The sequence below is a fragment of the Oncorhynchus kisutch genome, linkage group LG18 (assembly GCF_002021735.2).
Source record: "Oncorhynchus kisutch isolate 150728-3 linkage group LG18, Okis_V2, whole genome shotgun sequence".
Taxonomy (NCBI): domain Eukaryota; kingdom Metazoa; phylum Chordata; class Actinopteri; order Salmoniformes; family Salmonidae; genus Oncorhynchus; species Oncorhynchus kisutch.
This window is the reverse complement of record NC_034191.2, coordinates 70363197-70386926: the sequence shown is the minus strand read 5'-3', so window position 1 is coordinate 70386926 and position 23730 is coordinate 70363197. Positions and strand designations below refer to the sequence as shown.

At 41.9% G+C, this 23730-nt stretch overlaps 2 protein-coding genes and 1 long non-coding RNA gene across 6 annotated transcripts; all 3 read left to right on the top strand.

The window, feature by feature from the left end:
* The first annotated feature begins 143 nt into the window (after positions 1-143).
* ppp1r42 (protein phosphatase 1, regulatory subunit 42) lies at positions 144-11061 on the top strand. 3 transcript variants are annotated; one of them, XM_020508914.2, is made up of 9 exons: positions 144-275; positions 1361-1573; positions 4356-4522; positions 5086-5224; positions 6237-6353; positions 8183-8300; positions 8489-8620; positions 8882-9020; positions 9619-11061. In XM_020508914.2, the coding sequence occupies exons 2-9, from the start codon at positions 1442-1444 to the stop codon at positions 9695-9697; spliced, it is 1023 nt and encodes a 340-aa protein (XP_020364503.1). In that variant the 5' UTR covers positions 144-275; positions 1361-1441; the 3' UTR covers positions 9698-11061. The 3 variants fall into 3 exon arrangements, with proteins under 3 accessions (XP_020364503.1, XP_020364502.1, XP_020364504.1); XM_020508913.2 differs by having other exon boundaries at positions 1335-1573; XM_020508915.2 differs by having other exon boundaries at positions 145-275; positions 1335-1573; positions 8885-9020.
* A 594-nt stretch (positions 11062-11655) lies between these two features.
* On the top strand, positions 11656-15007 carry LOC109909646 (transcription factor 24-like). 2 transcript variants are annotated; one of them, XM_031796675.1, is made up of 3 exons: positions 11656-12347; positions 13212-13666; positions 14232-15007. In XM_031796675.1, the coding sequence occupies exons 2-3, from the start codon at positions 13229-13231 to the stop codon at positions 14337-14339; spliced, it is 546 nt and encodes a 181-aa protein (XP_031652535.1). In that variant the 5' UTR covers positions 11656-12347; positions 13212-13228; the 3' UTR covers positions 14340-15007. The 2 variants fall into 2 exon arrangements, with proteins under 2 accessions (XP_031652535.1, XP_020364246.2); XM_020508657.2 differs by lacking the exon at positions 11656-12347 and having other exon boundaries at positions 12362-13666.
* Positions 15008-17358: 2351 nt separating this feature from the next.
* LOC109909868 (uncharacterized) lies at positions 17359-21087 on the top strand. Its single transcript, XR_002257808.2, has 8 exons — positions 17359-17491; positions 18855-18910; positions 19132-19180; positions 19395-19443; positions 19669-19724; positions 20161-20213; positions 20428-20476; positions 20718-21087. It is a non-coding gene; the product is annotated as an uncharacterized LOC109909868 (long non-coding RNA).
* Positions 21088-23730: the final 2643 nt, after the last annotated feature.

Genomic DNA, 23730 nt, shown 5'->3' with positions numbered 1-23730 from the left:
TAATTAGCGTACTTGTAAGCAATCTGTTACTATTCCAATATAGTAGAGAAAGGAAATTAACAGTATCTGCATAAAATATATATTTATTGCATAGGAAAGTATGCAGATGAGCTGCGCAGTCCTCTCAGCACGCTTAGCTGTGTTGTTCCCATGGCAACTATTCCCAACAAGGATATCCACACACGAGTGTAAACTTTCACCTCATCTCACCCCGCATCTTTAGCATTAGTCTCTTTTATCGCCAAATTACATGGACACGTGCATATACTACAGTGGTAGGTAGATTTGTATGTACTTTGAAAGCCTATTTTTTGGCTGGCTATCGCTGACAGCTTTGTTGAAAGGCTAAAGTTAGTTGCCTTGCTAGTGTGTTGTTTATGTCTACCGTTATCTACAGTACTAGTAACAGTAGTAGTAACAGTTAGCTAGTTAGTTAACGTTAGTTGCTACAGAGCATTTATGTATGTGGCTTTGTGTTTATCCTGTAAGTTAACTGCTGCTTGTGTCAGTTGTTTTGAACGTGATTAACTGCTGTCGGTCCAGTCCCGAGGGCTTCACTGACCTTGCAGCTGCACAGTGGATATCTTATCTCAATCAATCAGAGGCTCTCCATGTCAACTCAGCCTCATGCCCAGAGATCAAGTTTAGAAAAGACTTGCTGTCACATTCAGATCTGTGTGTGCATGTATTTCTCTCTCAACAGAAGTGTGTGCATATCACTGGAACTGAGGCAGAGAGGAAAAGGAATAAAGTCTTGTTCAGATGGCCTGCTTGAGGAATAGATGGCCTGCTTGAGGAATAGATGGCCTGCTTGGGGAATAGATGGCCTGCTTGGGGAATAGATGGCCTGCTTGGGGAATAGATGGACACCTTGAGGAATAGATGGCCTGCTTGAGGAATAGAGGGCCTGCTTGAGGATAGAGGGCCTGCTTGAGGAATAGATGGCCTGCTTTGGGAATAGATGGCCTGCTTGGGGAATAGATGGACACCTTGAGGAATAGATGGCCTGCTTTGGGAATAGATGGACCTAATTACCACAAATTGAGTGCCCATCCCACCTTTGCACCTCTCATCCTTTCTGGTGTAAAGCCAGTTGTGAGAATAAAAATGACCAGCTAATGCTTTTAGCAGCAGTTACCGGTACTGACTTGCTATCAGTTTCCTTTTATACACATTCAGTTTAATTTAGGCATATATATATTCCACTTTACTTCAATGAGCACCTAATATCACAAATATTTCATTGAGGAAATATATATTTTTGAAAAGGACAGACATTTTCTGTGGCATAACTCCAATAACATGTATTTTCCTTCTGACTCGTTTCTTTACAGCTAGTTCATGTGTTTCCCTTGTTCAGATGTTTCTGGTGGTTGTTCTGTGAGCGCTTGGCTGAATCTGAGAAGGATCCACTCTGAAGCAGTGTCTGTAACGAGCCATCATGGTCCGCCTCACCATGGATCTGATTGCCAAATCCAGCAACCATTTCAAAAACAAGAGAAGCTACTCCCTCCCAAAGTACCTCAAGAAACTCACTCATCTGAACTTCTCCAACAGGAACATAGAGGACATTGTAAGTATGATATCACAAGACATACTACAGTTACCTAAATTAATATAGGCTAGCTATGTTTTGTTTCTGTGCTTCTCTCTTTTAGCTTCTAATGGTAGGGATTAGGGATGCACCGATATGACATTTTTGGCCGATACCGATATCCAATATTTTCCTTGCCAAAAAAAACGATACCGATAACCAATATAAACATTTTTAGGGGCCTTTTATACATTCTAGTACGGTTAAATAGTTGAAACACACACACACACACACACACACTGACCAAAATGTTATTTTGTTGGCATTTACGTATGTCCCATTACCAGTCAAACTTAATCAAAACTTATTTCTTTCACTTACTTGCTCATGCCCAGAGATCAAGTTTAGAAAATACTTGCTGTCACATTCAGATCTGTGTGTGCGTGTATTTCTCTCTCAACAGAAGTGTGCGCATATCACTGGAACTGAGGCATGTGTGCATACCACTGGAACTGAGGCATGTGTGCATACCACTGGAACTGAGGCATGTGTGCATACCACTGGAACTGAGGCATGTGTGCATACCACTGGAACTGAGGCATGTGTGCATACCACTGGAACTGAGGCAGAGAGGAAAAGGAAGTCTTGTTTAGATGGCCTGCTTGAGGAATAGATGGCCTGCTTGAGGAATAGATGGCCTGCTTGGGGAATAGATGGACACCTTGAGGAATAGGTGGCCTGCTTGAGGAATAGATGGCCTGCTTGGGGAATAGATGGCCTGCTTGGGGAATAGATGGCCTGCTTGAGGAATATATGGCCTGCTTGAGGAATAGATGGCCTGCTTGAGGAATATATGGCCTGCTTGGGGAATAGATGGCCTGCTTGGGGAATAGATGGACACCTTGAGGAATAGATGGCCGGCTTGAGGAAGAGATGGTCTGCTTGAGGAATAGATGGCCTATTCAACGAAACAAGTGCTGTTTCGTTGTTCATTTGTTCAGTCGTTTCATTCTCAACCAGGATTTTCAGCTCTGTCTGTCCGTGGCCTCTCTTCCTCTGTGCGCACTGTCACTGTCCGTTTCCATCTTGTCCAGCTGTCTCTGTAACATTTCACGTAAACCCTGTTTCTTGTCTGCATCGAAGTAGCGGTCCTTGTTCCTAGCATCGAGCATTGTGGCGACACGGTAAAGAGGCTCAGAGAGAATACCACCCAATCACTTGTTCACAGCCTCGAGTACTTTTGTAACGTTAACCCCAAAGTCTGTCAGTTTCAGGCGTTTCAGTGCCATGACAGAGGGTTAGCTTATTTCTCGACTCAGTTGTTCAAATGGTGCTAGGAGTGTGTTCATGTTTCCAAGTTTTAAACATGTTTTCAAATGCCATTGAAATGGCAGCAGTGGAATGAGAACCAGCACATTCTTGAGCATGCAATACGGCTCTCCTCAGTACGAAATCCTCGTTGACCCACTGTGCTGGCAGACTCAGCATGATCATGGGGCTGCCGTCGCTGATCCAAATGTCAGTCGTGAAGCTAATAGCAGTGACGCCCATAGCAAGTAGCTCATAGATGTGCGTTTCAACAATACTGTAACGGTTCTCTTGTGGTGAAGGAGAGTCGGACCAAAATGCGGCGTGTAGATTGCGATCCATGTTTAATAAACAAACGTAAAACATGAATAAGTTACAAACACTACAAAACAAAGAATAATTTACCTACGTTATATAGGTATGCACGTCATCTACCTACGTTATATAGGTATGCACGTCATCTACACAAACACAATAATACTTTGACCAGGGCGTGACAAATACTGTGTAACTCTGGTAGGGCAACATCTGAAAAATAGCGCCTACTTGGTATTGTGTACCGGGGCTCGAAGTGCTCGACCAGTCGGCGAAAGCCAACATCATCCACGACAGAGAATGGTTGATTGTCAAGTGCAATGAATTCCATTATGTTGGCGTTAGTAGATTTAATCTTTCTCGATGAAATGTTCTTAGTCTTTCAAATGACTGCTCAACTTGAACTTGTTTAGTTGTTGGAAGTGTGCACTTAGTATTTTTCTGCTTTTGTTCTGTGTAGCGCTGTGTATTTTTCGTGGTGTCATTACGTCATCTAGAGGAAAAAGAAATGCACACCTGTTCAGGTGAGGTGCTGGCTAGTGGAGTGGAAAACTTGAAAATAATGAAGAGCCGCACACTCTAAGAGCTCAGATGCTACCCTGATGAAGACAGCTTGCCTGTCAAAACTTTGGACATTACATTTTTGCATCTGAGCTCTTAGAGTGTGCGGCTCTACTTTATTTTCAAGTCATTACGTCATCTACCTACGTTATATGGGTATGCACGTCATCTACCTACGTTATATAGGTATGCACGTCATCTACCTACGTTATATAGGTATGCACGTCATCTACCTACGTTATATAGGTATGCACGTCATCTACCTACGTTATATAGGTATGCACGTCATCTACCTACGTTATATAGGTATGCACGTCATCTACCTACGTTATATGGGTATGCACGTCATCTACCTACGTTAAATGGGTATGCACGTCATCTACCTACGTTATATAGGTAAGCCCGTTATCTACCCGTTATATGGGTATGCACGTCATCTACCTACGTTATATGGGTATGCACGTCATCTACCTACGTTATATAGGTATGCACGTCAGATTTGACATCAGTTTTGCACATCGGCATTAAACTAGACATCGGGCCGATGTTGGCATTTTTAGCTAATATCGGCCGTTTCCGATATGCTTACCGATATATCGTGCGTCCCTAGTAGGGATATTATGTTTGTTTGTTGCAGGACGATCTCTCCATGTGCAGAAACCTCACAGTCCTCTACCTGTACGACAATCAGATCAGCCAGATCTGCAACCTGGGTTTTGCCTCCAACCTCACTCACCTATACATGCAGAACAACAACATCACTCACATAGATAACCTCTCCGGCCTGCAGAAGCTCTCCAAACTGTGAGTAGCAGCTTGTCCAGTTTAAATGGATACATAGAGATTTTGGCAATGAAGCCCGTTATCTTCTTCCCTGGCGATAAATGAACTCGATGATACCATTTTTATGTCGCTGCGTGCAGTTTGAAGGAAGTTGCTAACTAGCGTTAGCACAATTTCTAACTAGTGTTAGCACAATAACTGGAAGTCTATGGCAACAGCTAACATGCTAGCTGTTCCTGTAGACTTCCATTCACTGCGCTTATGCTACTTAGCATTGGCTTGTGAAATTCTCTCTAAATTCCTTCATACTGGACGAAGAGGTAAAATCCAGAAGTTCATCTATCTCTGGGGAAGTAGATAAAGTGTTTAATTTACAAAATCCCAAAATGTAAAAATGTATCCCTTTAAAAATGTATCCCTTTAAATGTATGGTAAAGCTTTGAAGATATATTCAACTGTCTCTGACTGTCTGTGTGCATGTGTCCATGTTTCTCCATTCGCCCATGTTTTTGTCTTGGTGTGCATGTGTGTATATCTCTTACGTTTGTGTGTGTGTGTGTGTGTCTCTCTCTGTGCCATATCAGGTACCTGGGGGGAAACAGCATCACGGTGGTGGAGGGGTTAGAGGAGCTGGGAGAGCTGAAGGAGCTCCACATGGAGGGCCAGAGACTCCCCAGTGGAGAGAAGCTTCTCTTTGACCCCAGGACTCTCCTCTCCCTCGCTGTAAGACACACTAAAGCTTACTGTATGCTTCCCAGTCTAAACTTTCCATATATTCTAAATACATTTTGTAACATTTATGTTCGTTTTTGTGTTCGGCAGCATTTGGCAGGGTTTTTTTTGCTGTTCGAGCACACATTTTTTCTTGATGCAAGCCGAAGTTCTGTAGCCGAAGTCTACGCCCCTTCGCTGGTGATTGATCAACAGTAGGGATTCTTCAATGACGTGTTGGTTGTCATTCAACGAGAGATGACTAGTTTTCATGCACACTTTTTCACTTGAGAAATACTGCACCGAACATCTTAGATGAAGAATTGCACGACTAAGACAGATTCCTTGATTTATCACAGATCGATTCGGACTATTTTGAGGAAGTGTAGCTGTATGTTGTTGCTAGGCCATCTCAAGAGGGACAAAAAGTCATATTGGCACTTTTTTCTTGTTTTTCAAGAAAATGTATTTTTAAGGGAGTATGCGAGGCACAGACTTTCGCTTTGCCTAGCCGAGTTCTGCTAGGAGCAAGACAAACCTAGTTCGCAGACGCCTTAACACAATAAGACCATATACGTATGCTCACGACCTGCATTATGTGCTTGTCTGGCAAAGGTCTCTCAGATTTCCATAAGGCCAGTGGTCCCTGTAAAAGTGGTATTGTACTGGGTTTGATGATGTCAAAGAGAGCTCTGTGTCACTTTCTGGTCTCACAGATCAACCATGGCTGTTTACTCCTCGGGCCCTGGATAAACAAACTGCAAATCTCACGTTTTTTTGTTTATTTTGATAATTAAAGAAATTGCAGTGTAAATGTTAAAGCTCCCACTTTTTATCAACGCCTCTAGTTAAAGGGACTGAAACTAAGACGAGTATCAAATTTCAACAGCAGTATTTAATAGAACCAATATAGAACCAAAGCAATCTGGTGAACCATTTTACAGGTGTACTCAAGGGACAATAATATATACTGGTTGTAAATATTATTCAAGTAGTTTTTCAAATGTTTCACTTATCTTTGCAGGAATCTCTAGGTGTCTTGAATATCAATAAGAACAACATAGATGATGTCAGAGATCTTGCCATTCTAAAGAAACTCACACATTTCTTTGCTGCAGACAACCAGCTACAGGACATGCAGGTAAGAGCTCCTACGTTTCCTACCGCTACTGATGGAGTTAGCTAATACCAGTCACTACTTACTCTACGTGACAAAAATGTAAACTGTGAGCGTACCGTGCAATCGAAAAAGAACCCCCACCACATTACAGAAACGATGTGTGCCGTGATGTATTCAAATCAACACGCTGACTATAAGCAGATCAGGGTAACATGAACATAGCAGCGCTGCTCTCTGTAAGTGATGTGTGAAATTATATGGAGAGCAGGGTGCTAAAGAACCAAATCCTTCAAATCCCGCCAGAGGTTCACAGTCTCTGCGACTCGCACAAGGTCAGAATTATTCAACAAATCAGCGGCCTGGTCCCCCAGGACCGCCTTCGCTGACAGCTTTAAACAAGCGCAAGTTTCTCTCCTTCCTTAGGAGGCTGATTTTTCCTCTTTCTCTGTGAGTACAGCATTTGATACCTCCTCCCCAGCAGCACCACTAAACTTGATGGGAGATTCATTTGAAGCAGAGATATGGTTTCTGTTCAATGTGTTGACCTTGAAAAACGACCTGCTGTGTGTTCCTGTGGCTCCACTTCTGAGGAAAATAATTGTTCTCTCTCTATGGATCTGAAAGGCTGGATGGTTGAATTCTTTTTAAAAGGATGTCTCTTCATCCATGCTATAATATCACTTTGGGACACAGCATTGACGCACAATGTTAGCGTGGGTAACATTGGCACTCAACACAATGATATTCCACTGAGCAGAGCAATTCTGCAGGTAATTGCTGAACATGTGTCAGAGGGAGCTCTCATGTTCTCATATTTAGTGGATATCTTCTTTAATTTATACAACCCCTCTGCCACTATTGATCCTGCAAAGACAGCACCGTGAAGGATCAATCCCGCCTTCAACCCAGTGTGGTCAGAATCCCGAGGAAGCATTATAGATTTTAAAAATATATTATGACAGGCAGTCAGCCAGGGTGACAAATGGGCTGGTATCTACCGAGGCCGTTCACACGGCACGGGGTAGAGAGGACCAGAGAGGACGGACTAATTTAATCGCTGGTCAAATACAGGTTCGTAACTGGCCTATCATTAAATCCAGTGAGAAACCAGGGCCCAGCAGTTTAGCGCCGTGCAGTGCTCGTCCAGTCCGGGCTGCTCTAGTCTCCGCGTTCCCGCAGGGGATGCAATTTGGCGCTGAGCCACTCCTCGCAAAGGCCCTTGTGAGTGACAGCCCTGACACGATCATTTATCAAAGCCTGGGAGCGCGCCGCACCAAAGGGGTCCCCTCTGAACTGATTGCAGCGCGGGCTGGAAAAGTGGAAGTGCTTTGGCCGAGACAGGAAGGCAATGAACAATCAGAGCGCGTCCAGAGAGTATACATATTTCCAGGCTTGGATTAATGTGCCTTTAGATAAACACACATTGCAGGACAGGCAACACGCTAGAGGAGCCCTTGGAAGGCGCCCGCAGGGAAAACGTGTTAGTCACACAACAACATTGTTTAAATGTTTTCCCTTGGATTTTTCTCTCGGCAGTGCTACCTTTGAATTATGTATTCGATTTTTTTTGTTGATAGTATGATTTTCTCACTGGAGAGTGGTTTGTTGATTACGTTAATTATATGACATCTTATTCATTGTGGGAAGTACAGTCCGTAGACGCATTATAAATGGGATACTATAGAGTGCTCCATTTTCACTTCCTCAAAGGTTAAAGTGCCATTTTGTTTCCCACACTTTGTCATGTAAAGACTACAGAGACTCTGCAATATAGTGTCCGACACCTTTACATTTGTAAGTACAGTATGTAAAGCGTAAGTCTCTCTGTATTTTTCTTGTATTCTATTTAGGATATAGAGTTGGTGTTCAGCCAATGGCCTCAGCTGCATCGAATGGATTTGAGTGGAAATCCTGTGTGCCACAAACCCAAGTACAGAGACAGGCTGATAACTGTGTGCAAAAGCCTGAGTGAGAAAATAATGTAGTAGTGTACATCCACCTAATGATCATAGGAATTTCATTATGCATTTCACATTAAATGATTTTTCAATAACTAATGCCTTTTATGTAATTCTCTACAATTACAGAAAATATATCAGCTCTATAACACACAGGACGTCATTTAATTGTAGACGATGATAATGTTGTTTTTGTAGACGAACTTGATGGGAAGGAAATTAATGAGTTGTCCAGGCAGTTCCTGATTAACTGGAAAGCGTCGAAAGACGCCAAGAAAAAACTGAAAGATGAAAGAATCATGACAGGCCAGATCACCTATCCCTTTACTGGTAAGATAATGTACTGTTATATATTTTTACATCATTCTGCTAGAGACATATACAAATATCTAAGAAATATTTAAAAAGAGGCACTCACATTGCACTTTTGAAACGTGCATATCCCATGTTACAGCCTCACAAACGTTGCTCCAAGACGCACAACGCTCTCCCTACTCTGGTCCTGCTGTCTGTATGTCCGAAGTATCGTTAGAACTGTGACAAGGTGTATGTATGACTTGCTTTGTATGACTCGCTTTGTTTGTGTTGCAGCAGACTTCCACATGGGCCCCCATCCTTCATCCAAATATAACTGTACCAACGTCCTGGGAAAGAGGAATCCTCCGGGGTGTGGGAGACCCAGCAGGAAGGTCCGCTCAGAACACTCACAACTGGACAGCGCAGCAATGAGGTGCCGTAACAATCTATAGTCCTATCACCCAGTGCAGCAGCAAAGGTTTTCACATCAAGATATCATCAATGCCTGTCACCAGTACAATCAATACAAAATGATTTATTTGGTCATGTATTGTTACAGACAGTCTTAATACATCCATATGGGACACAAAAGAAACATTCAGTGTTTTTAGACTTTTCAATATGACAGATTTAGAATACAGTGGCTCTTCCACCCATGTCTGTTCATTGATTAATTTCTTATTTAATTCAGAACAAAATTAGAGGCAAATGTATATTGTATCTCAGTTGAAGTAAGTGATTTTAACATCAAGACGTTTAACTTAACTGCTTGTTTCCTTCCATTTGTATATACATGCTTGAGGAATGGCCTGCTATTAATTAGTCAAATGCTCTTCTTTCTTTTCATGCAAATAAATAGTTGCCTTCCCTGCTGTCGGCCTGTTGTTGACCATCAGTATCATATGAACAGTTCATTCAGGGCTTCCTCTTTAATAGCCAATTTACATATATTGCTTTCTACTTTTTCACACCACTCAAATTTGAAGTATGAAGATCACTTACTAGTCAGCTCTCTCTCTCTGTTCTCCCAGGCCACGGAACGTGAAGATCCCAGTGAGTGCGGGGCTGCTTAGTGATGTGGCCGACAATGCTAAAGTCTGCGGCCTGTAAGACGGACATGCCAGCTCTGCTAACACACATTAACTCTGGTGACCCTCTAACACACACGCACAAATAATATACACTCTGGTGACCCTCTCACATTCACTCTGGTGACCCTCTAACACACACACACACACATAATATACACTCTGGTGACCCTCTCACATACACTCTGGTGACCCTCTAACACACACGTACACATAATATACACTCTGGTGACCCTCTCACATACACTCTGGTGACCCTCTAACACACACACACACACACACACATAATATACACTCTGGTGACCCTCTCACATACACACACACACACACACACATAATATACACTCTGGTGACCCTCTAACACACACACACACACATAATATACACTCTGGTGACCCTCTAACACACACACACACACATAATATACACTCTGGTGACCCTCTCACGCCTAAACTTTACCTTACACATAACACATAGCCAGTGCTTGACTTGGGCAGGAGCTCACTAGAGCTGAGTACCAGCACCTAAAATGTTCTACTGATTGAGCTCCTGCATCTCTTATAGAATATTAACTAGAAACTATTGTGGAACTCCTGCAACTAAATATAAACAGTTCCGGGACCCAAAATGATTACCGGCACCTATTCCAGCCCAAGTCAAGCACTGCACATAACCTCCCACTGCTATCACCACACATCAGGGGTGGACCTGACCCCTGACACACTCAATACGAAAGAGTCTACACTATGGTCTGTCACTGTCAGGGACTGATGGACTGCAGTAGAGGCACTTTATGGTCATAATATATACTACCTTTGAAGTCTTCTTAAAATATTATGACAGAACAATAGCTGCCCTATAAAAACTGTGTCTGATATTATATCTATGTTTTTTTGGCCTTTGCCTGTTTGATGTTTTTCGTTTTGTGTACCTGAGTGGACTTGATAAGAATTTTACAATACCTGGATTTTAGAGTGTAAGATCTGATGTGTCTATTTATGAAATGACTGAATGCCAAAGAATGGTGTTTGGGTGTGTCCATGCTGGGAAGTACAACTCATTTCATACAAATGGCTTTATTGGATTTTTACAAATACCATTTTCACCAATTTGGAAGTTATATCTCAGAACTCTGTCAAATAAGTCCACACCGCAAATCCAATCTGAGTTTGTGTTTTATACAAATTAAATAACTTTATAAATAATAATTTGAGTATAACCGCTATCTGTGTCCTTGATAGTGTAGTTTGTCTTTTTTCTCCTGCTGTATTAATGACATGTTTTGTGGGACACCAACCGTGCATAATGATGTCAGATATGCACTTAATTGCCCAGCATTGTCATAAATTATTATTGTAGAATAAATGGTGAAGGTTGTAATTGGAACAGGAACCCTCTTTTTTTATTTTTTATTTTTTTTCAAACAAAATAGTCATTGCAGAGCATCATATTATTTGACAAAAAAGCGTGATAGCCTAATATCACTCCTTGCAGTCACTCCCTCATAATGTGGAAATAATACTCGCTGAGAGAAGAGTAAAATTGCTTTGGTTATTGTATTATCCCCTGTCTAAATTCACCCCCGAGCGTCTAAATGTGTTTTTAAAGACATGTCGGAGTAACCCCTGAAAGATGTGGGGTAATTAAGGAACGAAGCTTACTTAACCCTCTTTGCTTTACCTCATAATTAGTGGCCCGGAGCAATACTGTTACTCCATCCTTACAAAAACATTTTTTATTAAGAACAGTCTGAGGATATGCATGTTATGAATAATTCCATTAATTAATTTGCCGACATCTCCGTTTTCTGACCCTGGAAATCAGAGTGATTAATTTATGAGTCTCGCAAGTATTTCCCCATACATGCCTGTTGATTGCACTGTTTAGAGTTTATTTATTAGCTGTTTAATGGAAATTATACTAATTTGTGACCTGCAACTCAAGGCACCCTGGCAATTAGTCAATTTTGCATATCACCTTAACCCTAGTCTTCTTGTCATCATGGTCTGTTACAACCATTGGAGTCTGCAACAAGTATTAGTACCAAAATATTAGGGACTGTTTATTTGGGCAGGTACCTGATATAGGCCTCTTGTAGCCTAGTGGGAAGCAATGACAGAGCACTTGGGTAGGAAGGCAGGTAGGCTAAGGCATATAATCTGTTCATTACCCATATGATGTTAATAACACAGATGTCCCCTCTTTATTGATGTGACCAAAGGCTATGACAAAAATACATGGTTTTGGGAGAAGTACCGTCCCCCAAAATTAGTTTGCTAGAAGAAAAACGTCTCCGGCGTTGAAAAGAGGTCTCTCCACTCTCCCCTTCGACAGAAACATGTTGCGAAAGGGAAAAGAACAGTAAGTCTCTCCCACTGGCAGGGAGTCTTAAGGGCTTGTGATTAATTACTCTGGAGTGAAAAAGTTGTCAGCTCTTTGTGTATGCAATAAATTAGAAGCTCCTCAGGTGAGCGCTACGTACGTGGACATCCCCACTGCGCACCTTCTTCCACGACCGCGCCTCTTTATAAAGATTATCCGGACTTGGAGCGGCACGACAACTTTTCTCCATCTCGTATTGGAGCAGCAGTGGAGTCTGTGGTGCACTATAGATTCTCTTCGCATTGCCTTGATGTCGTTACTCAAGACAAAGCTTTTGGGTAAATTTGAAGGTAAGCTCTCCATATTCTCATTGACGTCATGGCTTGGAATACCTTCAAAGTAATATAATTTTGTTTCAGAGGGTGTTTTGATTTCTTGATAACAGCATCATCATCAAGCAGAGTCGGTTATGTAAACATATTAAGTTACGCTGTGAAACTAGGCCAATGATGGAACATGCACAATAATTGGTAACGATTTACATTAGTCTGCATCACACCAAATAATGATTAAATTGCCACATATATAGTAATAGTGCTATTTATGATCAAATTCGCATTCTTATGTCAAATTGAACTTGGGAACGCAGCCGTCTTAGGTTAAGCACACGTTGGCCTCAATGTGATTATTTTTCAGTTTTATTGCAATAATGAAGGAACAATTAAATGCGATGATACAAATTAATCACAATCATTTTGCAATGTTGTTATGCCATGTTGATAGTGAAACTGTAGCTTAATGAATGCTTTATATGTGTAATGTAAATTGACCAATAGGCATAATTGGATACATAATTTGTTTCAATACAGACGTTCCACTAATCTTTTTCTAAAAACATGAATATTCAATGGAATGTTTAGTCATACACAAGTTCAAAGTGCAAACACATTTCAAGGCAAGGATGAAGATTTTGTATGCCTTTATTTATTTTCAGCAACCTACGTGGCCTGTTACAGATCTAATGCATTTACGCACACTAATCTACTGGTGAATAGGCCTACATTAACGTATTTTTTTGTAGGCAAATCTAAGATTTATTCAAAAAAATTAAATACAGATAACTTGTTTTCTTTCAATCTGGGTGTTTTCAGTTTGTTTAGGAATTAGACATCTGGAAATGTACATTCATCAACAAGACATTTGTTACCCGTCAGGTTAATAAGTGCTCCCTATGGTTGGAAGACAGACGATCCGCATGGATAGTGGAAATGGCCCAGTGACAGTTATGGATGAGAGTCCCACATCTAGCCCCAGCCCCAGTCCTGACATGCTGACCACCGACAGTCGGCGTCCAGAGGCCCTGCAGCTCTCCAGGGTGGTCCAGGCCGGTGGGCTCTGTGGCAGAGGACGGCCGGCAGCAACCAACGCAGCGCGGGAGAGGAGTCGAGTGCAGACCCTGAGAAGCGCGTTCCTTGAGTTACAGAGGACTCTGCCGTCGGTGCCACCGGACACCAAACTGTCCAAGCTCGACGTGTTGATTTTGGCCACCACGTACATTGCGCATCTGACTCAGACCTTGCAAGAGGAAGGGATGGATGAGGGAGATAGCACTAGACAAACAGAGGCCTTACGCTCGCTGAAAGGTGATGGTTACCTGCACCCTGTGAAAGTAAGTAGACCCGGCCATTACATTTAGATTTTTAATTGATTTCGAAATGACATTTGAAACTAACCTGCCAAAGAGTTTCTGTGTGTAATAATTGTGTTGTGGTGCGATAATTGTATTTTCAGCTCTATTCGATATACCACATAATGGAATAAAAAATCATGATAATATAAAAATAGTAGGCTAATAATAACAACAATAATCATGATTTACATTAAATTAACATTCAAATCGAGCATAAGATAACTCTGGTCTAAGGCCTAAGTGATGATACCCTAATTATGAACATGAGATGGTCAATCATGCAGGCATAAAATGCATTTAATAATGCACCACTTTTTATATCACACAGATCTTTAACACGAATAGGCCTCATCGTATGATTAAATATTAATTCAATGATATAGAGCGGAATTGTTATTATTGGTTATTGAAAGCACCAATTTGCACCATCAATTATGTTCAATTAAATATTTAAAGCAATATCTTACACAATTTCTCATTTCAGGTGCATTGAAATTAGTCAACTGCACTCACTAGAGGATGTGTTCTCTTTTTATCTCTACAGAAGTGGCCGATGCGATCCAGGTTATACGTCGGAGCCAGCGGTCAGTTTCTGAACAATTCAAAACAGACAGAAAATCGAGGTGAATCATCGTCAACCTCAAGGACATAAATCTTTCCATTGCATAAGGAACTTCTCATTCAGACGACCATTAATTATGAAGACTCTTTCAGCAGAATCCACCCATGAGGACTTTTGAAATGAATAGCAGACCGTGGTTCGTCGCCTGACATTATACTTTTTATTCATCAAACAATTGAAGTATCTGCTTTTGACGTTTCATATCATGTAAAGGGGGCAGTCACGAGACAGTCAACTCTTTCAATTGTAGGAAACACATTGTAAATTAATATATTATGGGATTTATGTATATAACATTTGAGAAAGCCTAAATAGTGTTTCTCTGTTGTTATTTTGGCCTTGCTCTGCTCTGTTTTCTGCAGTTATGTACTTGTTGGAGGTATTACCGTGTATACTTTTATTTTAAATTCCATGGGTAATGATCTTTCGGGCTTGACTTGTTGGCTATGCACTTTCAGTTAAAACATTTGCACTAAATGCATGTGTGAATAACTTAACATCTGTCATGTGAAGTGGTCTGTCAGAATCTCAACAATGGTAGGAGCCTCTTCATCTCCCCTTCTTTCTTACGGGAATGGTTGTAAATGTGTTTGTTGATAATGGCTTGAGAAATAAAAAGAATGACATGTCTCCCACTCCGTAGGTTGTAAATACGTTAACTGAGATGTATTAGTTGTAAGTGAATAAACATGTTCTCTCATTGAAGACAAGCTATATCTTTTAACAATCAAGAGGGATTCCATTTTATTATTTGCCTAAAAAGGAATGAGTAAACATTCTTTGGCAATATGACTTTTTTTGCATGCATGTGCTGACTCAGATAAATATATTACACGGGGAAAAAATAGAAACGCCACATTTAAAGTGTTGGTCACATGTAACACGAGCTGAATTAAAAAATCTCAGAAATGTTCCATACTGTAACGATCTGGGTGTAGTGGGTGCGAAGTCAGGCGCAGGAAACAGAGAGTTCAGGGTAGTGCTATTTAATGTACAAACGGCGAACATCAGCCACCCCACGAAACACAGGGAGCACACAAAACAAATGCCCCAAACACTGGGACAAAAACAGTCCAGAGAAAAACCCACGCTCGGCAACCACGTTAACCTCCAACGTGCACACAAGCAACACAAACAATCCCGCACAAAGAGCAGGCGGGCCTACTGGTAAACATAGCCCGACTAATCAGCCTACACACAAAACAGGTGAAACCAATGAACAGAAAGGGAGAAAAGGATCCGTGGCAGCTAGTAGGCCGGTGACGATGACCGCCGAGCGCCACCCGAACTGGAAGTGGAGCCACCTTCGGTAGGAGTCGTGGCACATACATACAAAAAGCTTAAGTTTTGTGCACACATTTGTTTACATCCCTGTTAATGATAATTTCTCCTTTGCCAAATTAATCAATCCACCTGATATGTGTGGAATATCAAGAAGCTGATTAAACAGCATGATCATTACACAGGTGCACCTTGTGCTGAGGACAATAAAAGGCCACTCTAAAATGTGCAGTTTTGTCACACGACACAATGCCACAGATGTCTCAAGTTTTGAGGGAGCGTGGAATGTCCACCAGAGTTGTTGCCAAAGAACTGAATGTTAATTTCTCTGCCATAAGCTGCCACCAACATCGTTTTCGAGAATTTGTCAGTATGTCAAACCGGCCTCACAACCGCAGACCACGTGTAATCACGCCAGCCCAGGACCTCCACATCCGGCTTCTTCACCTGCAGGATCGTCCCAAGTAGGTGGCCTGGCTGCCAAGTGGGTGGGCCTATGCCCTCCAAGGCCCACCCATGGCTGCTCCCCTGCCTAGTCATGTGAAATCCATAGATTAAGGCCGAATGAACTTATTTCAATTGACTTTGAAACTGTTGCATTTTGCATTTATATTTTTGTTCAGTGTAGTTAAATATATTTTACATAATAGTTATGTCTTAGAAGGCTTCTTGATAATCATGCTTTGGTGGTTTTTATTAGACCTGTTATGTATTTTACTCAAATGCACAATTTTGCAACCAAAACACACTCCTCATAAAACATTTTTTTTCATGTCATGGCCATAATTATGGAAGGCACATACATGGAATGTATCTTTATAGGCCCTAAGCCTATTCATAATACAAAAGTGTGTTTTATAGTGTGACTATAGGCCACTTTTGAGATAATTCAGGCATTATGAAGTTGAAATCGAATTGACCGAGATCAATTTATAAATTCCACTTTTATGTCTTCAGACACCGTTACATTGCTGAAATGTGCAAATTGGAGACTTAGCCTAATAATTCAAAAGAATAACAAAAAAACTGTCTCTCTTGATGAAACTGGGTGTATTCAGAGAGGAAGAGGCTAAGTGATGGGTTTTACTCTACCCAAATCTGTTCATGAAGTGAGGAATTTCTGTGTGGAAGTCAATGAGCATCAAAATTATTCAACAAAACATTTAATTGGTAATTTGCTATGTGAGAATTATTTGATCGAATGGAAGTTGGGAAATGGTTAGGTTGTTATGAATGCACTGATATAAGTGGACACAGGTATTGGAGTTGTGTCTGTTGTCTTAGAGATAAATTGAGGACTCATCACGGATATAACCAGTTTTAGCGTGGACATTGCCATTGAGGGCTTCCACCATTTTAAAGTAGTCAACTGGGTGGGGATTGCTATGAGTTATGCTATGAGTTGGGAGCAATCAGCCAATGAAGAAGAAGAAAATGGCACTGCCCATGCTGTCACAGACGCTATGATGGCACAGATACAAAGATTAGTCCAATTCTGTTGGTCAAACACATATCTGCCCTTTCATTGGTCCCACCTGATCTCGCCGGTCACTTAACTATAACTATGTCACTATAATAGACCATCTTTGGTGTAGTGTGATTTTGGTAGGGTTACTATCTGGGATCCTTGGGGCGTCCATACCGTAACCCTAACTTTACTTTCTAATTTTCCTAAATCTAAACCCGTTCAATTTCAACGGGGAAACGTCAGACATGGGAAGTCCCAAGGATTAGTGCTTGTGTGACGTGAGCTCAGACTGCGCATGTCAATAAAGACAAACTGGAAGTCCATTTCTCTCTCTCTGGAAGAAGAACGGAGGAGGACGCATGGAGTCTACGTGCGCTCTCACCAAGATTACTTTTATGACAAATACTTGTTGAAATCCCCGTTTATTCAACCGGTAGGTAGCTAATAACATTAGCTAGTCGGCTTTATTTAATAATAATGCAAATCGGTGTTTTAACTAGTGCGATTTATTTTTTAAACGCTGGCTTAGGTTAGCCCTGTTAGCTAGCTTGAACTTCAGTGCAATGTTACCGGCGTAGAAATTCAGATTTTTTTCAGCCCTTAAAATGGTTTCAAAATAACTTATGTTAAATACAATTTGTATGGTTGTATGCTTATCATGGTTCGTAGCTGTTAAACGAACCGCTTCTGCCTGTCTCACAGTGCTCGAGGGCCACACATCCAATGCATGCCACTGACCACGTGTTCATTGACCGCAAGAGTTTGCAGGCCCCTCAATGTAGCTAGGCCAGACAAAACATACTGTTAAAAGTATGACTACTGGCTGTCGAACGGCGTATCTCATTGTATTTTTATTATCATTAACTAGTACTCATAGCTAGGTATTTAACCACTGATCTCCCCACGTTTGTGCTCAAAATTGGCGCATACCGCACCCAGCTAACGTTCTGCAGTAATGTGTCGGTGCATGTGGGCTGGTGGTAATCAAGCAATTATTTATTGAACATTTACCCAAGTTGCCATTTGGGAGCCTACTACCAACATGTGTGGTCATGTGAATAGAATGGATCCATAACTTCACATGGTCAAAGAAAGTCATGACTCGACAAACGGTGTTAGGCTATTTGGGCATAAACGTCCCCACAGTATTGTAATAAATCATACTGGCAGCTGCTTGTCCCAGATCCGATGATAAATGGTCCCTTTGGCATTTTGGCGCCTATTGTTAGTAACGTTACTGTCCACCGACTCTGACCAGGGTTAACGGGTCATAGGCCGCGGTGGTCTGGGAATTGTCTTCACAATGACTTCATTGGGATTCACGACTTTGGCCCTTCAAAGGAGTAAAGGTCTTGGTAAAAGTCGTGACCTGCTGTTGAACCTTCATAGCAGAGGCTGTAGTGTGTGCGCTGGGCTCCCGAGCTGTCATGTGCCCCATGACCCGAAGTTCATCACTCATTGGCGGTCTTATTGAAGTCTTGAGTGCATTGGCTATTCCTTCAGTACAGCTTATCCATGCAATATGGAAATCAATAGCTCCACAGTCCTAAAGGGCAATTACTTGGCAGTACTATATATTTTTTTTGATGACCCAGAAGGTCTCACTTTTCGATCACCCACGTTACACTTAACGAGCCGATGTGGTCATTTTTCTTTTCCCATCTGACCAGAATGGGGGTGTGGCTGAGACCATGACTATGAATCTCAGAAATAATTGAACCTTACATTTGGCAAACCCAACAGCTGTGTAAGCTGATTTATGATGTATTCTACATAAATGTGTTTGTTTCTTGTAGTTGGATGGGGATTAATGGTTCCAGACATGCATACGGGCTTATTTGTTGCACTCAAGGTGAGTTGTCCAATTTTGATCCAAGATTTTGAAAAGGCATCTCTGGTCCGATAGTACTGAAGTTGTGATGAGTTCTCATTTTTGCCGTTTACCCATCTGACTAAATTGGGGTGTTGAGATTGTGACTAACTGAATCACCAGTATTATCACTGACCATACTGTCGTAGATCTGATTGACTATTCTTGATGCAAATGTAATTGTTCCCCCCCTCCCCTCACAGGTTGTCTTTCAGGGATCGATGGTGCTGGATGCATTACTGTGGTACCGAGGTGCGTCCATTCCTAACTATAAGCTGTGCTCTGCTAGTCGGTTGTTTTGCTGGTACTGTGATGACTTCACACTTTGCCGTTTACCCATCTGACTAAATTGGGGTGTTGAGATTGTGACTAACTGAATCACCAGTATTATCACTGACCATACTGTCGTAGATCTGATTGACTATTCTTGATGCAAATGTAATTGTTCCCCCCCCTCCCCTCACAGGTTGTCTTTCAGGGATCGATGGTGCTGGATGCATTACTGTGGTACCGAGGTGCGTCCATTCCTAACTATAAGCTGTGCTCTGCTAGTCGGTTGTTTTGCTGGTACTGTGATGACTTCACACTTTGCCGTTTACCCATCTGACTAAATTGGGGTGTTGAGACTGTGACTAACTGAACCATCAGCATTATTCTAAGGAGATAATACAATTTCCAAACCACCATCTCTCAATTGGAGACAATGATCATCAGGATAACAATTCGTTTTTCTCCCACAGACTTGATGGACTGGCAGGGTGCTGAAGATGCTGTAGGAGGATCATCTAGTCTTTTGGTGAGTTAGGCCTAACCCAGGGGTAGGCACAATTAATGTTGTGTACTACAAATTGACAATGAAGCACATTGTATTTGAAAAATAAAAATGTATACCTTGATTACATTGACATGATCATATTTTTTATTGGTGGGGAGACTGCATTTTTAGCTGAATTCCCAGTAATTTGTGCTGTACATTTTGGGTTGCTGACCCTTGGCCTATACCTTTTCTCCACTGACATTATACAACTAGCCCAATTGAGTTGGCTGTTTGAAATCTGTTTTCCCTTTGGATAATGTTGATACTGGAGTTGTGATGAGTTATCATTTTTGCCGTTTACCCATCAGACTATTGGGGTGCTGAGAATGTGACTAACTGAACTACCAGTGTAATGTAAAATATGTCAGAATACATCTATCAAATTATATTAATTTGAACATGTGTTCTATCCTAGATTTGATTGGCTCGCATGTGGACTGGAGACTCTGAAGTAAATCTTGCCCCGTGGTGAGTTTCCTCCTGAGGGCCAAACCTGATGTGTACGTCTTTTGGCGAAAGTGCATGCAACTGGAGTTGTGATGAGTTCTACATTTTGCCGTTTACCCATCAGACTTAATTGGGGTGCTGATAATGTGATGAACTGAACTATCAGTATAATCTCCAGAATATTTTGCCTAACTACAATCAAATGATATGCTAATAGACTGTTCTTCGATCCCAGATTGATGGCCCAGTATGTGGAGTATGAAGATCTATATCTCCACCCTATGGTGAGTTTGTCTGAGGGCTAAACATAGCCAAGAAACTGTTTTCCTTGGGTCTGTTCTGCTACTGGAGTTGTGATGACTTCACACTTTTGCCGTTTACCCATCTGACTAAATTGGGGTGTTGAGACTGTGACTAACTGAACCACCAGCATGATCATTGATCATTTAATAGCTGAACCTGCAATCCCTGACTTAAAAATAAGGTTTACTGAGACTTGTTTTCTTAATTTTAATTATTTTGTAGGTTTGTGGGACCTGCAGTAATGAGTGTCTTATGGTGAGTTCCTTCCTGGTTTGAGGTGTCCACTTTGAACTGTTCAGCCATTTTACTGGAATTGTGTTCCCTTTTCTGACACGCTTCTGCTGATATACCCTCCTGAAAAGCCATTAATCTGAATTACCAGCACTATAAAAACTATTGTAGAACGTTAAGTAGTTGCCAGCAAGTCTCTTTTTAATTTAACTTTTTATTTATCTAGGCATTAGTCTTAATAATTACAGTTGATTATCAATTAAGAAAATGCTATGTGTTGTCTAAATAAAGTAAAAAAAAATTGCCCTGATTTTTATTCTGCCCTGTTCATTATGACATGTTATTAAACTTTTATAGTACATTGTGTTCTTCTGGCTTCATTGAAATATTGTTTAAGGACTAAATACAATTTTACGCTACTTGTTACCCAGAATAAACCCTGATCTTAGCACTGAACCATACGTAATGGAAGTTTACCAAGCTGTGGTCCTGGTCCTACTCAGTGATGTAGCTGGCTGTGTAGGTGTCGACTAAAGTGTAGGATGCTCTGATAGAGCTGCTCCTGGGTCAGTTCTCTCCTGTGGAGGGAGCAGTCCCCAGACCAACTATCAGGATCTCGTCGCTACAGACAAGAGCAAATACTTTGATGGCCAGGATACTCTAGGCTGTAGCCATTACTAGAGGGCCCCTGTAGAAATGATCCTCAGATAAACCCTCGGGATCAATTGGACTGCTACAACTACCAATGGTGCAGTCCTGGGGGGGTTTGTTCTTGTGTGAAGGTAGTGGTGATTTGAACTTAACTGCTACAAATATGGCAACAAATGATCTGAGTTGGGCTGCTGATGTGGCTCTGGTCCTGGGTGTCCTATGTTTGAGAAGAGGTCTCACATGATCTCTGTATTCAATAACTTGTCCTCACACACAATTTTATCTGGGCAAGTCGGTTAAGAACCAATTATTTGCTGCCATATGGGACTCCTAATCACGGCTGGATGTGATGCAGCCTGTATTCGAACCAGGGACTGCAGTGACGCCTCAAACCGCTGCACCACTTAGGAGCCCAAATGACTATTGGGACGTTTGTGGCAGTTATATCTTGCTAATGATTTTCTTTGCCTGAAGATGTCACAATTCGAAAAGAAAAGCAGACTTTACTGTGAAATCAATGAATAGTGGGAACGGGCTTTCAGATCTGATGGGGTACATTTTCAGTTACTTTTCACAATCTGACAACACTGAAGATTTCCCAAACTAAGTCTTGTTTACAGCTGCACTAGGGTCAGATTAAGAGACTGCGGCTGGTGCGAGGTGGCTCGGAAAACCTACCTCAATCTAGGGATTATGCATTGTACTCCGAATTGTCCCATTAACAGTCCCTGCCCAACTGTTACGAGAACACCTGCTACCACATTGGTACCCTTGGATATTCTCTGCTACAAGGCTAAGATCTGTCTGGATCACCTGTGTAGGCCAAGAGCTGTGGGAAGGAGAGCACCATGCCCCCCCCCAGTTTAAACAGAGCACTACCAAAGAAATCCCAAATGTGGTCCGTCACAGAGCATTTGGGGGCATCTAATAGTGTGCATATGTATTTACCCGACACTGGATCACCAGGCCGAAAGGCCTCAGCCAGCTGGGCAGGGACTGGGTGCATGTCCTACACAATGGTCAACATGGCTGGTAGCTAATGCAAAGGGTGCTTCAGAAGAGAATAGTAGCCTTCCTGGACTAGAACTGGGCAGCCCCCCCCCCTGTGTAAAAATACTCTGACCTACTACCTTAACATTGAAATGCTGTATTCACCAGTACTATATTTACCGCTACCGTTTGTCCATCCTGAATTGGTGCTGAAGCCAAAGTAGAGGGGACCTGAAGGCATCTCGTCTATTCTCAGGCTGGGTTTGTTTGGGCGGCAGCCTGTGGGAGCAATTAACTGCTTCCTCTGGAAAGAGTAAATAGTCTTCCCTTCCTGTTTTCCCTACATAAAGCAGTTGGCTCTGAGAGATTTGATATTTCTGCAGTCTGGAATACATTGTCAGTAGAACTCAGCACTGGCAAAGACAATGTGTGATATGATAAAAGGCTTCAAATTATTCACATGGCATTGTTGCAGAATCACCACATCAGACAACACAATAGGGGGCACATTTATCAAGTGATGTAGTCCAATAGATTTGAATTCATAATGTAAATTGAACACCACAGTGAAAGCCAACAATGACCAACCGCTGTTCCCAGCACTACACTGTCAGTCCTGGGGGTCTTGTTTGAGGGGGCTGTGGACTGCCAGGGTACTGAAACTGGATGGGAAAGGACATCTGTTTGTCAGCATCCACTCTACACATTGTGTATCACAGGTGGGGCCATAATGTTTCTTCATTGTTTTGACAAGACAACACATCAGCTAGAGTTGAATAAGACTGGCTCCCAGGCTACAAAGTAAGCAGGGCTCAGCACCTGACATCATGTCCTTGCAGCATGGATGTTGGCCGTGCCTGCTCCGTGCTCACCCCGAGACAGTGAGGCCCAGGCTGTACGTCATCAACCTAAAGGCCAAATCAAACAAAATGCGAACATGCATTGCTATGTGTAGATGCAAGAAAAAAACGTGCTTTCTAATTTGAAGCGCATGCCGTTTTGACAACGGTGATGCTCTGTGCCCTTCTGTTTTCTGTCATTCACTACCGTGGATTCTGATTCCAGTGTGTACAGGCGTGTTCCATTTACAAGGGAACCATAACACTCAGGGGGGTTGTCTTGCTGTCACCTGATTATTTGAGGAACATGCAAGGTACCTACACGTCTGCTAAGAACAACACAGGAACGAGGCCCTCAGAACAAAGATCTCACTGTGTGCATCGTGCGACTCAACTAATGACGGTTTCTTACACTTATTAACATATATGTTTAGTAACGTGAGCTCGTTGTGTTGAATTCTTCCAGAAGACTATGTCAACAGAATATGCAAATACTGGCACTGAGAATCACTGCTCTCTCAGGG

What these genes read in the sequence shown, in the direction of transcription:
- ppp1r42 (XM_020508914.2), top strand. Translation starts at nt 1,442, where the DNA reads ATGGTCCGCCTCACCATGGATCTGATTGCCAAATCCAGCAACCATTTC. An exon ending in GGACTCTCCTCTCCCTCGCT is followed by an intron (nt 5,225 to 6,236) that starts GTAAGACACACT and finishes TTATCTTTGCAG; the next exon opens with GAATCTCTAGGTGTCTTGAA. An exon ending in ACCAGCTACAGGACATGCAG is followed by an intron (nt 6,354 to 8,182) that starts GTAAGAGCTCCT and finishes TATTCTATTTAG; the next exon opens with GATATAGAGTTGGTGTTCAG.
- LOC109909646 (XM_031796675.1), top strand. Translation starts at nt 13,229, where the DNA reads ATGGTTGGAAGACAGACGATCCGCATGGATAGTGGAAATGGCCCAGTG. An exon ending in GTTACCTGCACCCTGTGAAA is followed by an intron (nt 13,667 to 14,231) that starts GTAAGTAGACCC and finishes TTATCTCTACAG; the next exon opens with AAGTGGCCGATGCGATCCAG.